General features: G+C 46.3%; 1 protein-coding gene across 2 annotated transcripts in view; it reads left to right on the forward strand.

Annotated features, from left to right (window-relative positions):
* The window catches only part of si:dkey-22o22.2 (neural-cadherin), a 276,496-nt gene that overhangs the window by 137,888 nt on the left and 124,029 nt on the right, over nucleotides 1-14,579 (forward strand). For both annotated transcript variants that reach the window (XM_048530230.2, XM_048530231.2), the window contains exon 5: nucleotides 12,086-12,197. In XM_048530230.2, coding sequence (XP_048386187.2) covers nucleotides 12,086-12,197 — 112 coding nt within the window. The remainder of the gene's footprint in view (nucleotides 1-12,085; nucleotides 12,198-14,579) is intronic.

Raw genomic sequence — 14,579 nt, forward strand, 5'->3', positions numbered from 1 at the left:
AATTTTCAGCAAACACAGACACTAAAAGATACAGGAAAAAAAATTCTCATCAGAAGTGCAAACAATTTTTTGTGATTAAGTTTTTCTAAGACGTGTTCCTTATTTTAACACAGAAGCAAAGTAGGTGCAAATGCTAGAAATTTGAAGTAAAAACAGTAAATGCTTATCATGCACAACAGTTTAGGAAACAGCAGAGAGTGAATCACAATTTCGGTCAGTGACCTTTCATCAGAACTGGAGACAATTAGAAATGTTACAGTCGTCTTTAAGCAAGTTCAATGTCCAGGAAGACGGACATGAGGAATGAGCGAAAGGGAAGTTCTGTCATAATGAGCGAGATTGAGGAAATTAATTTGCAAAAGTCAAAAGGAGATGGTAATAGGACAAGTAAATAAATAAAAGATGACTCTTGTGGATGTGTAAATTGATAAAGCAGAATCCTCGCCGACAGCTACTACGAGAAACATTAGGGATGATGGTCATGATCTGAAATGATTAACTTTATGTTGAGTCCAGAAGGCTAATTGACAAGACCATAATACATAGGAGCAGAAGTAAGCCAATCAAGCCACTGCTACTGCATGTCCTGCTGAGTATTACTATAGTAGGTAGAAATCTGCAAAGTCAGAGTGGGATTGGGAGAGAATTAAAATCACAGTGATCAGAGGCTTAGGGCCTTGTATGTGGATTGAGTAGAGGAGTTCAGCAAAACAATTGCCCCACCTATGTGTCCCCAGTGTAGAGGAAGTCACATTGTGAACAGCAGATAAAGAACATTAAATAGAAAGTCTGAGTTAATTGCTGTTTCACATTAAAAGTGGGTTTGGGACCTTGGTTGATGGAAAAGAAGGAGGTTAAGCAACAGACATTACATTTTCTATGTTTGCATGGGATTGGTTGTTGAGGATGATCAAGCAGTGGGCCAAGGCATCGCAGAGAGAGCAGTGCTTTCACAATATTAAGAGGGGAAAGAAAGAGGTGTTTGATAGTAGCATCATGCTGAAAGTGATAGAAATGATGGATGATATTTTTATTAATGTGGAAGATGGTGGATGGAACATAAGGACAAGAGAACACGATCAGGATTCCTGAAGGATGGAGAAACTGGAAGTGTAGGAAATGGGATACAATGACAAGGGCCCTTTCAGGCATCTTACTTTAAGGTAAAAGGAAGACTTATCAGCAACACTGTAGGGGTGTTAAAATTGTAGGATTAGATGTAGTGGTGATCAAGAAAGCACAAGAATGAAACACGGTCCTCACAGGAATTTCATGGGAAGAATAAGGTTGTTGTGAATGTATATTTAGATATTCCTAGAAATAGTGCAATGAAGTGAAGAGCCAGAGATGGAATGTCTAAAGCTTATGTTTAAATTCCTGCACCAAATTCTCCTATTTAAATTTTAAACTCATAATTGCACTGGCAACCCTATTCCTGTATATATTCTTCTGCAAGTTACTGAGCAAGCACTTCACTCCCCCAATAAAGCACAACAAAAAAAAATAGCACTAGGCAGAGAAAAGCCATGGGTATATTCTCCGGTCTTCCTGCTCCTATTGGAAGAGATCCGGAATATAATGTGACAATGATTATAGCAGACTACTATTTCTGTGAGAGCCTAAGGGAAGAGCAGATTTTTTTGTTTAAGTGGGACAAATATCCTGTGCAACCTACAACAACATTTTTCTACCTTTCTTCAAATTATTTTCCTATGAAGTTTGTAGAAGAAAAGTACCCACTCCCCCTTCCTGTTTTAAATTTCAATAAAGCGTGGTAGCAGTGACTATAGCTGTTAGAATTAGGAAGCCAGTTTTAAGTAGTTTCCACAGAAGGATGATGTAAATTGTCTAACCAACAAATGTGAAGCCTCTGATGAGACTTAATATCACCCTGGAGCTGGTCAAAGCCTGCTTTCAAACTGCTGTGATACTGATTAATAGAGTCACTTTCTTCCAATATTAATACCATCTGTGGAATCTACACATGAAAGTGCTAGTAATCCTGTAGTGAAATGCTCCAGCACTTGATGTTTGAACTAAATGAGTTGCTGAGACTTTTTGAGCCAATTTTAATTAAATTATTTGTCATTTGTGCTGTAGATTTTTTTTAATTCCAATGATTTTGATTAAGTCTCTTTTACCATCAGTAGGAAATTTGTATTAGTGGATAAGGTTAAAATAAAAAGTACAATTAATTCCAATGTAATTATATTTTATCCAACACTATAGATCCATTTTGCTTCAGCCCCTGTCTGACATTTCCAACAGTAGCACACTTGAAATTGGGAGTTTTGTAGTTTGGTCAGCAATTCATGGTAAAACAACAAGCATTTTCTTTTATTATTCACGGACATATATTTTGCAGATGTCATGAGACAAAGTGGTATGTATGTTTAGCACGCAAAAAAACCCATCACAATTTTTACTTAATGCTGCCCAGAGTCGTGTAGGTATTTTTTAAGGTGCAGTTGATCATTTGGGAATATGCTTTCTTCCTTCAGCCTTTCTCTTAGCACAGTAGGCTGAGCATCTGATGTAAGATATAAGGCTCATTTCACCATTCAACAATAACACCTACTTTGAATGACCAAAGGACATTCTGTAAGAAAGCAAAGGGTTAGAATTTAGCTTGACAGAATTTTTGAACCATGCATACAATTATCAATCTTGAATCATGCTTTTCTTGGGTATGCTGGCAACCATTTTTTTAAATTGAAAAACACTCTGAATGATATTAATTATGCAACATAAATTGTTTAAGATATTTATCGTTCACACTACTTTCAATGCATCCCTTTGAATTGGATAACGTACAGTGTGAAGTGTACTTCCATATTAAGTACACTTTTATTGAATTTCCTAGAAGGCATTACTTTGAACATTTAAATACCATTTCTGATTAATTTGAAACACTGGCCAGAAATGTCCTTAGATTTGATCCTGCAACAACTCCAGATGTGTGGTGGAATCTCTGCTTACGCAGAAACTTCTCCCCATGCTTCTGGCAAATTCCTGGTGGCTGAGGGAGAGTAACGGAGGGCATTCACATCCACTAACTGGGTCACAGGAATGTTGAAATTGCATTGAGTAATATCCATGATGGCCCTTGTAAGGAAAATCTCAATTAAAACAAAGAGAAATTCCTTGCAAGCATTGCAGTGAATTGTTTTTACCAATATTGAGCAATTTGAGTTTCCTTTCCTCAACTAAGGCTGGTCTCCAATGAATGGTGGATCATTTGGCGGCTCATGGCTCAGCGGTTAGCACTGCTGCCTCACAGCGCCAAGGACCTGGGTTCAATTCCAGCCTCAGGTGACTGTCTGTGTGGAGTTTGCACATTCTCCTCATGTCTGTGTGGATTTCCTCTGGGTCCTTCAGTTTCATCCCACAGTCCAAAGATATGCAGGTTAGGTGAAATGGCCATGCTAAATTGCCCATAGGGATGTGTCAATTAGGTGGGTTATCGGGGAATAGGTCTGTCTGGTATGCTCTGTGGGTCGGTGTGGACTTGTTGGGCCAAAGGGCCTGTTTCCACACTCTAGGGATTCTATGATTCCATGCTGCCTAACCAAATAACCATTAACTTGACACAAAAAAAAACAGAAAATGGAATGAGAACATAGATTTCTTTGTTCCCAAGATGGAGGCCATCTAATTGATAGCCTTTGTCACTTCATCCCTTGGACCTGAACTTGTATCTTTCTGAATTTTCTCTCCTATACTCCATGTCCATTCCAGCTTATCTTGTCCATGCTATCGAGACCCTGTGCTCAGAATTCCTCTCCTCTCTTCCCCTCTTTACATCTTTAAGAGATTCTTTAAAACCCATTCTTTCAAGCAGCCCTTTTGTCATAGCCTTAATGTTACCTCATATGATTCAGTATCATATTTTGTTTAATAATGCCATGAAGCACGTTAGAATATCTTCTGATAAATAAAAACCAAAAGAACAGCAGATGCTGTAAATCAGGAACTAAAACAGAAGTTGCTGGAAAAGCTCAGCAGGTCTGGTGGCGTCTGTGAAGAAAAAAATCAGAGTTAACGTTTTGGGTCCAGTGACCCTTCCTCAGGACTCTTTATTTTGTCGCTTCCTTGTTCTGAGGAAGGGTGACCGGATCCAAAACGTTAACTCTGACTTTCTCTTCATGGACGCTGCCAGAGTCGCTGAGCTTTTCCAGCAACTTCTGTCTTTGCACCTTATGTTAAACGTGCTTTATCAATGCAAGATCTGTCACCCAATGAGTGAGCGCAGCCAATGTATTTCACTGTGGCCGTGTGGCTGATTTAATCTCACTGAGGCAGTTAATTGAAATTCCTTCTGGATGATTTTATTTTAAAGTTGCTTTAATGATTAAAAAAAAGCAAAAGCCTTGTTGCACCTAACTTCTTGATCAAATGAACAAGATTATTTTGCCATTCTGTAACATCCACCCATATGTCCTTATGATGGAAGCACCGGTTGCAATTGATAGCAGGTGTTGTCTCTGACTTTTTTTCTCTACCTCAAAGGCAATTGTAGAAACCCTACGATCCTCCTGATTGAAACCTGCAATTCATGGCAGATCAGAAAGTGAACATATATATGGCTCACTGGGTAATGTAATTATCTTTTCAACAATCTGTTGAAAAACTCCAAGTAGTAACATTTCCAAAACCATTCAAAATGTGCTCATCAAACAAAGGAGTGCTTTCAGCAGATGAGAATCCAAAGTTTTCCATAGATGCCAAGGAGAACAGACCTGCTCATTCTGTCACACAACAAAGCATTTTAAAATGCACTTACCTTCTAGAGTTAGCAAATTCTGCCTTCCTTTCACTGCCAGGCTTCCTGACCCTTCAAAGCCTGTCAGACAGCAGTTCAAGTCAAAACCAGGCTCCAAATTATACTGTTTGAAATATGTTATTGAAGTGTTGAGTCTCTCCAAAATAAGAGATTCATGCTGCACAATGCTTGAGTGTAAAAAAAACAAGTCATAGATCTCACTTTGCACCATTAAGTGTTTAACTCTATCTGACCATCTCCTGCCTTAGGGGAAGGGGTGCAGAAGTAATATTGAGGCATTTGAATCTTACAGTACAGATGTTCAGCATCTCATACGTGTGCCAGTTCTTTCAAAGACCGGTGTAATATTGAGTTTTGACAAGATTTGTAGCTCAGGTTGAGGTTCTGGATGTGAGATTGCTCGCTTAGCTGGAAGGTTCATTTTCAGACATTTTGTCACCTTTTTTTAATTTGAAAAAATATACTTTATTCATAAGATGTACAAAAAATAAAACATATTTATACACCTACTCAGTCATGCAAGCCACTCCGGGTTACCCGGGGGTATGTACACCAACTAAAGGGAAAAAAAACAAACAAAAAAGAAAAAAAAACAAAGCAAAGAAAATACCCCGGCAGTCGTCACCCCGCACAGTCCCCGTTGGCCCCCTGACCAGTTGGGGAAGGCGCCAGCTGGGCCCAGTTACCAAATAGGGCCCTTTTTTCCTATTCTGGACGAGGGGTTTCATACCGTGGTCTGTCCCCACCGCGCCTTGGCGGCGGCTGCCCCAAGCTTTAGCGCGTCCCTCAGCATGTAGTCCCTTGGAGTGCGCCAGTCTGCAACACTCGTTCGGGGTCAGTTCTTTCAGCTGGCAGATCAGCAAGTTGCGGGCAGACCAAAGAGCGTCTTTCACCGCATTGATGGTCCTCCAGGCGCAGTTGATGTTGGTCTCGGTGTGCGTCCCGGGAAACAGCCCGTAGAGCACGGAGTCCCGCGTCACGGAGCTGCTCAGGACGAACCTTGACAAATACCACTGCATCCCCCTCCAGACCTCCTGTGCATAGGCACACTCCAGAAGGAGGTGATCGACAGTCTCTTCCCCCCGGCAGCCACCTCGAGGGCAGCATGCGGTGGCGCAGAGATTCCGGGCATGCATAAAGGATCTCACTGGCAGAGCCCCTCTCACCGCCGGCCAAGCAATGTCCTTGTGCTTGTTTGAAAGTTCTGGTGATGAGGCATTCTGCCAAACGACTTTGGCAGTCTGCATGGGGAACCACACGACGGGATCCACCCTCTCCTTTTCCCGAAGGGTCTCGAGGATACTACGTGCTGACCACTGCCTGACGGCCTTGTGGTCAAAGGTGTTTCCTTTCAAAAATTTCTCCACGAAGGACAGGTGGTACGGAACGGTCCAACTACTCGGAGCGTTCCGCGACAACGAGGCCAGGCCCATCCTTTGCAACACCGGGGACAGGTAGAACCTCAGTAAGTAGTGACACTTGGTGTTTGCGTACTGAGGATCTACGCACAGCTTGATGCAGCCGCACACAAAGGTAGCTGTCAGGGTGAGGGTGGCGTTCGGTACGCCCTTTCCCCCATTTCCCAGGTCTTTGTACATGATGTCCCTGCGGACCCAGTCCATCCTCGACCCCCAAATGAAGTGGAAGATGGCCCGGGTGACCGCAGCGGCACAGGTCCAGGGGATAGGCCAGGCCTGCGCCACATACAACAGTACCGACAGCCCCTCGCACCTGACAACCAGGTTCTTACCCGCGATGGAGAGGGACCGGAGCGTCCACCTGCCCAGCTTCTGCTTCAATTTAGTGATACGCTCCTCCCAAGTCTTAGTGCACGCCCCAGCTCCACCAAACCAAACACCCAGCACCTTCAGGTAGTCTGTCCTGACGGTGAAGGGGATGAAGGAGCGGTCGTCCCAGTTCCCGAAGAACACGACCTCGCTCTTACCCCTATTGACTTTGGCACCCGAGGCCAGTTCAAACTGGCCGCAGATGTCCAATAGTCTACTCACTGACCGACGATCGGTGCAGAAGACGGCGACGTCGTCCATGTACAGGGAGGTCTTGACCTGAGGCCTCCGCTGCCTGGGATAGTCACGCCCTCCAGGCTCACGTCCTTCCTGATGGATGCGGCGAAGGGCTCCACACAGCACACGAACAAGGCAGGAGAGAGCGGGCAGCCCTGCCTGACTCCAGATCTGACGGGAAAACTGTCCGATTCCCACCTGTTGATCGAGACTGCGCTAACGATGTTGGCGTAGAGCAGCCGGATCCAATTGCGGATGCCCTCCCCGAACCCCAATTTGGAGAGGACGTCCCTCATGTAAGCATGAGAGACCCTGTCGAAGGCCTTCTCCTGGTCCAGGCTGACGAGGCAGGTGTCCACCCGCCTGTCCTGTACGTAGGCGATCGTATCCCTGATGAGCGCGAGGCTCTCAGCGATCTTCCTGCCCGGCACAGCACAGGTTTGGGCAGGGTGAATCACCCTCTCCAGGACAGACCTGACCCGGTTGGCTAAGACCTTGGCCAGAATTTTGTAGTCCACGTTCAATAGTGAAATGGGACGCCAATTCTTAATTTCTTCCCTCTCCCCCGTCCTCTTGTAAATGAGGGTGATGATGCCCTTCCTCATGGACTTGCACATTTCCCCTGCCCGAAGCGCACTATCGCACACCTCCAGCAGGTCCTGGCTGACCAGGTCCCACAGAGCGGAATACAGCTCGACTGGTAAGCTGTCGCTCCCGGGAGTCCTCTTCCTCTCCAAGGACTTGAGGGCTCTGGTCAGCTCGTCTAGGGATATCGGCCAGTCCAGCCACTCCCTCGTGCCGTCGTCTAAGACCTCTGTGATAGACGACAGGAACGACTCGGAGGCCGTGCTGTCCGTGGGCTTCGTGTCGTACAGTCTGGCATAGAAGGATCTGCTGATCCTCAAAAGGTCGGACCGAGACGACGTCACCGAGCCGTCGTCTTCCTTCAGCCGGCTAAGCACAGAGCTCTCTTTGTGCACCTTCTGAAAGAAGAAACGCGAGCACGTCTCGTCCTGCTCCACGGAGTGGACCCTGGACCAGGAGATTATCCTGGAGGCCTCCGCGGCGAAGAGCGAGGCTTGCTGGCCCCTCACCTCGCGGAGGTCCTCCGTGACATCGACCCCCACCAACTGCAGAAGGAGCAGGTTCTGCACCCTTTTCTGGAGTCGCGACAGCTTTCTCCGCCTCTCTCTCGCCTTCCGAACACCCTTGAGGACAAAGAACCTCTTGATGTTCTCCTTCACCGTCTCCCACCAGTCGCCCGGAGACTCAAAGAGGGGTTTCACGGTTCTCCAACCGGCGTACTCCCTCTTAAGCTCCTCGACGTTCTCTGGGGTCAACAGAGTCGTGTTGAGCTTCCATGTCACCTTGCCGGCCGGGTGGTCATCCTGTAAGTGACAGTCGGCCAGCAGAAGGCAGTGATCAGAGAACACCGGCTCGATGCTGGTGGACCTGACCGAGAACACCCGTGACACAAACAGGAAGTCTATCCTTGAGCGAATAGACCCGTCGGGCCGCGACCAGGTGTACCTCCGCTGCGCTCCATCTGCAGGGGTGCTGAAGACATCGAGCAGCTTGGCGTCCTTCACCGTGCCCATCAGGAATCTGGACGTGACGTCCAGTCGACTCCCCCAACCCGCTGTCCCACGCCAGATCTTCCATCTGCATCGATGATGCAGATGAAGTCTCCGCCTGGGATGACCGGCCTGGACGTAGCCAGCAGGGGTGGAAGCTGCTGCAGGACGGCCAACCGCTCAATTCGTACCGCTGGGGCGTACACGTTGATCAGCCTCAGGGAAGCGTTCCTGTAGGTGACATCAGCCACTAGGAGGCGCCCCCCCACCACCTCCTGAACTTGAGAGATGGTGAAGTTGCGCCCCCGCAGCAGAATAGCCAGGCCCGAGGAGCAACAGTCGTTACCCCCCGACCAGATCGAAGGCCCACAGGTCCAGGCGCCGGACCATTTCCCGTACCTGCTGAGGTGCGGTATCCCGCACTCCTGCAGAAACAGGAGGTCCGCCTTGATGGTGGTCAGGTAGGCCAACGTGGATACACATCGTGCGGTGGACTTGACACTGCGCACATTAATGCTCGCGACTCGTACCCCCATTGTGGGCAGTGACCGCAGTACCCTCCCCAAGTCCAAGGTCCAACCCCTCCATCTGTCCCTTCATGCCCATTGCCCGGGCTAACTGCTGGACGCTCTCCGGGCTCAGGAAACCGTCCGTGCTGCCTTCCAGGTGGCATCCCCCCATCAGGGGTGCGGAGGCAGGAGGGTCCGGCTCCGGGTCAGGCTGGGGACGCGCTGTTTCCTCCTTCCCGCCTGGAAGTTCCGGGGGGCCCTCCAAAGCCCCAGCGGCACGTGGCTGGGTGTTGGAGGGAGCCTGAGGACGCCTCCCGTCACCTGGAAGCGTGGTGCTGCTTTCCTTCTCCCTCGAGATCTTTGACTTCTGCTTCGGGCGGGCCCTCTCCAAATCCCCATCGTCAGAGGAGCTCTTATAGCCCCCCTGTAGCTGCCTCTTCCCGCCTGATGGTTGCGGTTCCTGGGCCCGTCGACGCACCTTCCTCCTCGCTTTCCGGACCGTCGTCCACTCCCCTGGGTTGCCTGTCGCCGCCTCCATCGACTCCGGGTTGTCGGGGGGGGAGCGGAGCCTGCAGGGGCGCTTTGCTGGCCTCGGGCCCATCCTGCGGGGCTGGGCCCTCCTGCACGGCCTGGCCTTCCTGCACATTAGTGGGGTCCTTGCTGGGTCCTGGTGCCTCCCTCTCCTCCGGGAGGGGGGCTGGCCCCGCATTGCCTCTGCCGGCGACCTGGGCATAGGTGGTCTCCCGCTGCGGGCATGCCCTATAGAGGTGGCCCGCTTCCCCGCAAAGGTTGCAGCGTTTCTCTTGTGGGCAATCCTTTGCAAGGTGTCTCTCCTCCCTGCAGTTCCTACAGATGGTGGCTTTGCAGTCGGCCGCCACGTGACCTGACCTACCACAGGTATGGCAGACTTTAGGTTGCCCTGCATAGGTCAGGTAGCCCTTGCTCCCGCCGATCGCGAAGCTGGACGGTGGGTGTACAATGTTCCCGTCTGCGCCCATCCTCAGTGTCACCTTGACCTGCCTCTTACTGGTCCAGATGCCAAAGGCGTCCATGATGTCGGTTAGGTCCCCTTCCACCTTCACGTACCTTCCAAGGAAGGTCAGGACATCAACCGCTGGCACATGCGGGTTGTATATGTGTACAATCACCATACGGCTCCTCTGCGCCGGCATCACAAACAGCGGGACAGCGGTCAATACAGAGAGGGGGCCCTCACCTCCTTTCTCCTTGAAAACCTCCAGGAAGCGCTCGCAAAGCTTGGCACTCCTGAAGGTCACATCGTAAAAACCTCCTCCGGGGAAATCCTGCAGGCAGTAAATGTCCGCAGCAGCGATCCCGCAACAGTCCAACAGGACCCTCTTCACGAAGAAGGTGCAGTCCACAGGTGCACCTTCATCCACCTTCTTTACGGAAACACAGATGGTGTTCCGGACCCCCTGACCTGGGGCGTGAATTCCTAGAAGCATGGCATTCCAACTGGAACTCCATCAACAAACACATTGACTTGGAGCCAATCTACCATCCCCTGAGAAAAAGAACAGGAAATGACATCACCAACGCAGGAAATGGCATCACCAACCCAAGAAAACCTAACCAGATAAATAGAAAGCAGGACATAACACCAGCGCTTCGTCGGAGGCTCACTGATGATGTTACCTGGAATGGTGACGAAACGTCTGAAAAATGAACCTTCCAGCTCAGCAAGCAATGCCACATCCAGAACCTGTGTAATATTCCCACATTTACCCCATGGCCTTACTTTTGTCACCTCCTTTTTATGCACAATTTCCTCATCTGTTCCTAACCACAAATTTAAAAAGGATAAAATGGTATAGTTGGACTGATTAAAAAATATTGAGTTGTCAGAAATAATGCCCAGCTTCCTCCCTCAATAGCATGAATATTTAAGAACAAAACATCTATTGATACTGAAATCTGCTTTCACCAAGATGTGAGCCACCCTGGCTTCTGTACTTGTTAAAATCCATAATTTTAATGGTGTGCAACAAGAGAGGATCATAAAAGAGACACTAAGAACTCTCTTAAATTTGTCATTGAGTCTTATCATAATAATTCACACAGCTCAGCTCTCAGGATCTTAATAATTTCCACTTGTGCCAAGGCTCCTGGGTAAACTGGGAAGGTGAGATGCTATCCAGAGTGGAATTGAGCGAATATTGGAATATTGGCAGTTGTTTTATGGAGCCAGGAAGAGTACCCCCCACCCCTGCCCTTTTTGACACCAAATGAAGTGACATTTTGAATGCTCTTGGGACCTTTATTTAGCATGATTTCCAGTGCCTATTTTACATACAGCTGGATAAGCTGCCCAAGGTCTTGAAATCCAAGTTGGAACTTGTGATGTGCAATCAACTACTTGAGCAAAATATTACAGTCATCCTGATTTGAAGTCAGCCCAGGATTGTATTCATTTCAGGCAACAATGAGGGCAGCCCCTGGCTCAAATAGTCATGCAGATTGGATATGGCCTTCTGCCTTACTGAATTGGTTATTAATGCGTTCATCTTTGGTCACAAAAATGGATATAACATTACTTAAAATGGACAAAGGAGATTTTAATTTAGGATACTTCACCTACATTCAATGCATATGTAGCTATATAAAATGATTAGCTGTACTAATCTATTCATTATCCACCATCTGTAAATTCTGTTGGGAAGCAGCCCTTGGAGGTAAAAAGTCAAACTCCTTCCTCAGGTGTGCCACCTGTGAGTAGCACTCCATTGGGAATTCCATGCCATCCATCATGTGTTACCATTAATACAGTGTTCATCTGAATCACATATAACAATATCATTATAGATTCTGATTTCAATTCTCTTACATATGTATCAAATTATACACAGTTCCTGAAAGGTCCACAGTATGTTGTTATCAGAAACGAAAGTTCTAATATTCATGGCATGATTCTCTACCATTAACATAAATCTAAAATGCTAATTTGTCAGCATTCCTATTATTTTTCTCATTCTCCCTGTTGAATTTGAATTTCAAATCTGGTGAGAGAGAATTGCTTTACCAAGGCCTTTTGATCTTCATTACTGTTTTGTTGCTGAATGTAACACCATCACAGCAATTGTACAACATCATTCTTTCAGATTAACTAAAATCTATTTTACTTTGTGTTGCTCCTGAGGAATTCTGATTCCTGCTTTTCTGCCGATTATTTTCCAGGTAGTAATTCATATCACTGATGAAAATGACTGTACACCTGAGTTCGTGCAATCTATCTACAGCCGTGACAACGTCCCTGAAAACATTCCCATTGGCACTTCTTTATTGCAAGGTTGTACATTTGCTTGTCTTTTGAAGAAAAGCCAGATTACTCCTGCACATATTGACTCCTAGCATGGAATACCTAAAATTTTATGCACTTTTGTATAAGCTCGGCATTGATGATTGTCTCATCTTTACTCACTCTTGCTTCTGATTAAGAATTTTGATGAGTCAAATGCCCTGCAGGATTTGAGTGTGTTACCTAAACTGCAATTCCCGTCTATCATTTGTTATTATGACATTCAATATGCTGGAACTATTGTCAGTTTGGCAATGCTTAAAACCAGCTACTGCTCCGAGATAGTAAGACTGCTGATGCTGGAGTCAGAGATAGCATAGTGTGGAGCTGGAGGAACACACCAGGCCAAGCAGCATCAGAGGAGCATGAAAGTTGACATTTCGGATCAGGATCCTTCTTCAGAAATGGAAATTCATACCTTTCTGAAGAAAGGTTCCAACCTGAAATGCCAACATTCCTGCTCCTCTGATGCTGCCTGGCCTGCAGTGTTCCTCCAGCTCCACACTATAATTATACTTCCTTGATATAGTTAGATGGCTGTGGTTCAGTAATAACTAGAGTACTTTAGGAAGAATATGTGAGTCCTTGAGAGGGCACAGGGGAGATTTATCAAAATTACACTCGGGGTGAGGGATTTCAGCTACAGTGTTAGGGTGGAGAAGCTAGTATTGTTCTCCTTTGGGGAAAGGAAATTAAGAGGAGAATTGCTGCAGGGCGCAAGATTATGGCTGGATTACATATGTTAACCAAAATAAAGCAATTACTATTAACTGATAGTGCTAAGAAAATGAAACTAGATTTAAGATTCTGGATAAGAGATGCAGGGTTCATGGTGGCGGAGAGGTATGAGGAAGAATTTATTTTCATGCAGCAAGTAATAAAGACCTAGAATTTGCTATCTAAGCAAATGATAAAAGCAGAGACACATAATTTCACAAAGAAATTGGATGGTTACTTGAGAAAATGCACCGTGTGAAAGGGCCAGGGAATGGAACTAACTGGGTTGCTCCTTGGATAGCATAGATCTGATGGGCTGAATTAGTCCATGCATTCTGTTGCTACAGTGTGTGGAAATACAATAACATTAGGAGGGTTCCAGCCAACAAAGGAAGAATTTTAGATTGATCAAATATAAAATGCTGCATGCATTCCTGTGTGCACAAACATTAAACCACCAAAGAAGGGCAACACAATGGTAGGGGTGGCTTGGTGACACAGTGTTTAGCACTGCTGCCTCACAACACCAGAGACCTGGGTTCGATGGAACCCTTAGGTGACTGTCTGTTTGGAGTTTGCACATTGTCCCCCTGCCTGCATGGGTTCCGGTTTCCTCCCAGGTCCCCAAAATGTGCAGTTTAAGTGAATGACTATGCTAAATTGCCCAGAGTATGTATGGATTTGCAGGCTAGGTGAATTAGCCTAAGAAATGCAAGGTTACAGGGCTAGGGTAGGGGGTGGGTCTAGGTGGGATATTCTTTGGAAGGTCGATCTGGACTCAATGGGCTGAATTACCTGCTGTAGGGATTCTATGAAAGACATTACATGAACTATGAACTGGTTTCATAGTCAGCATGAGGATTGCCCCAGTGCCAGCTCTTCTGTTACACACATAGAACTTCCCCAAGAAAAGAAGTGTTGATAATGCACAAACAAAATTTGCCAATGGGACCATCCTTAACAGTTTCCAATATGTGTGAATTGCAAAACCTTCCAAGTTGTGATGTTGAGGTGTATTTCTTTTGGCAGTATAGTTGAAAATTATCACAAGTGGGAGAAGCCAGCTCATTCACAAGCTTAAACTGTTGTATTGTTATTGTAAATGGTGACTTAAAGTCATTTATGAAATCAAAAAAACTTGAAAATACACAAGAGGATGCATCAAAGTAGGTCAATATTAAATTGATTTAGTTTTGTGTAAATAGTTATATTTTAATTAACTAATTTACAAGATTTAGAACATAGAACATAGAACAGTACAGCACAGAACAGGCCCTTCAGCCCACAATGTTGTGCCGACCATTGATCCTCATGGATGCACCCTCAAATTTCTGTGACCATATGCATGTCCAGCAGTCTCTTAAATGACCCCAATGACCTTGCTTCCACAACTGCTGCTGGCAACGCATTCCATGCTCTCACAACTCTCTGCGTAAAGAACCTGCCTCTGACATCCCCTCTATACTTTCCACCAACCAGCTTAAAACTATGACCCCTCGTGCTAGCCATTTCTGCCCTGGGAAATAGTCTCTGGCTATCGACTCTATCTATGCCTCTCATTATCTTGTATACCTCAATTAGGTCCCCTCTCCTCCTCCTTTTCTCCAATGAAAAGAGACCGAGCTCAGTCAACCTCTCTTCATAAGATAAGCCCTC

This window comes from Stegostoma tigrinum, chromosome 5 (assembly GCF_030684315.1).
Source record: "Stegostoma tigrinum isolate sSteTig4 chromosome 5, sSteTig4.hap1, whole genome shotgun sequence".
In the NCBI taxonomy this organism is placed as follows: Eukaryota; Metazoa; Chordata; class Chondrichthyes; order Orectolobiformes; family Stegostomatidae; genus Stegostoma; species Stegostoma tigrinum.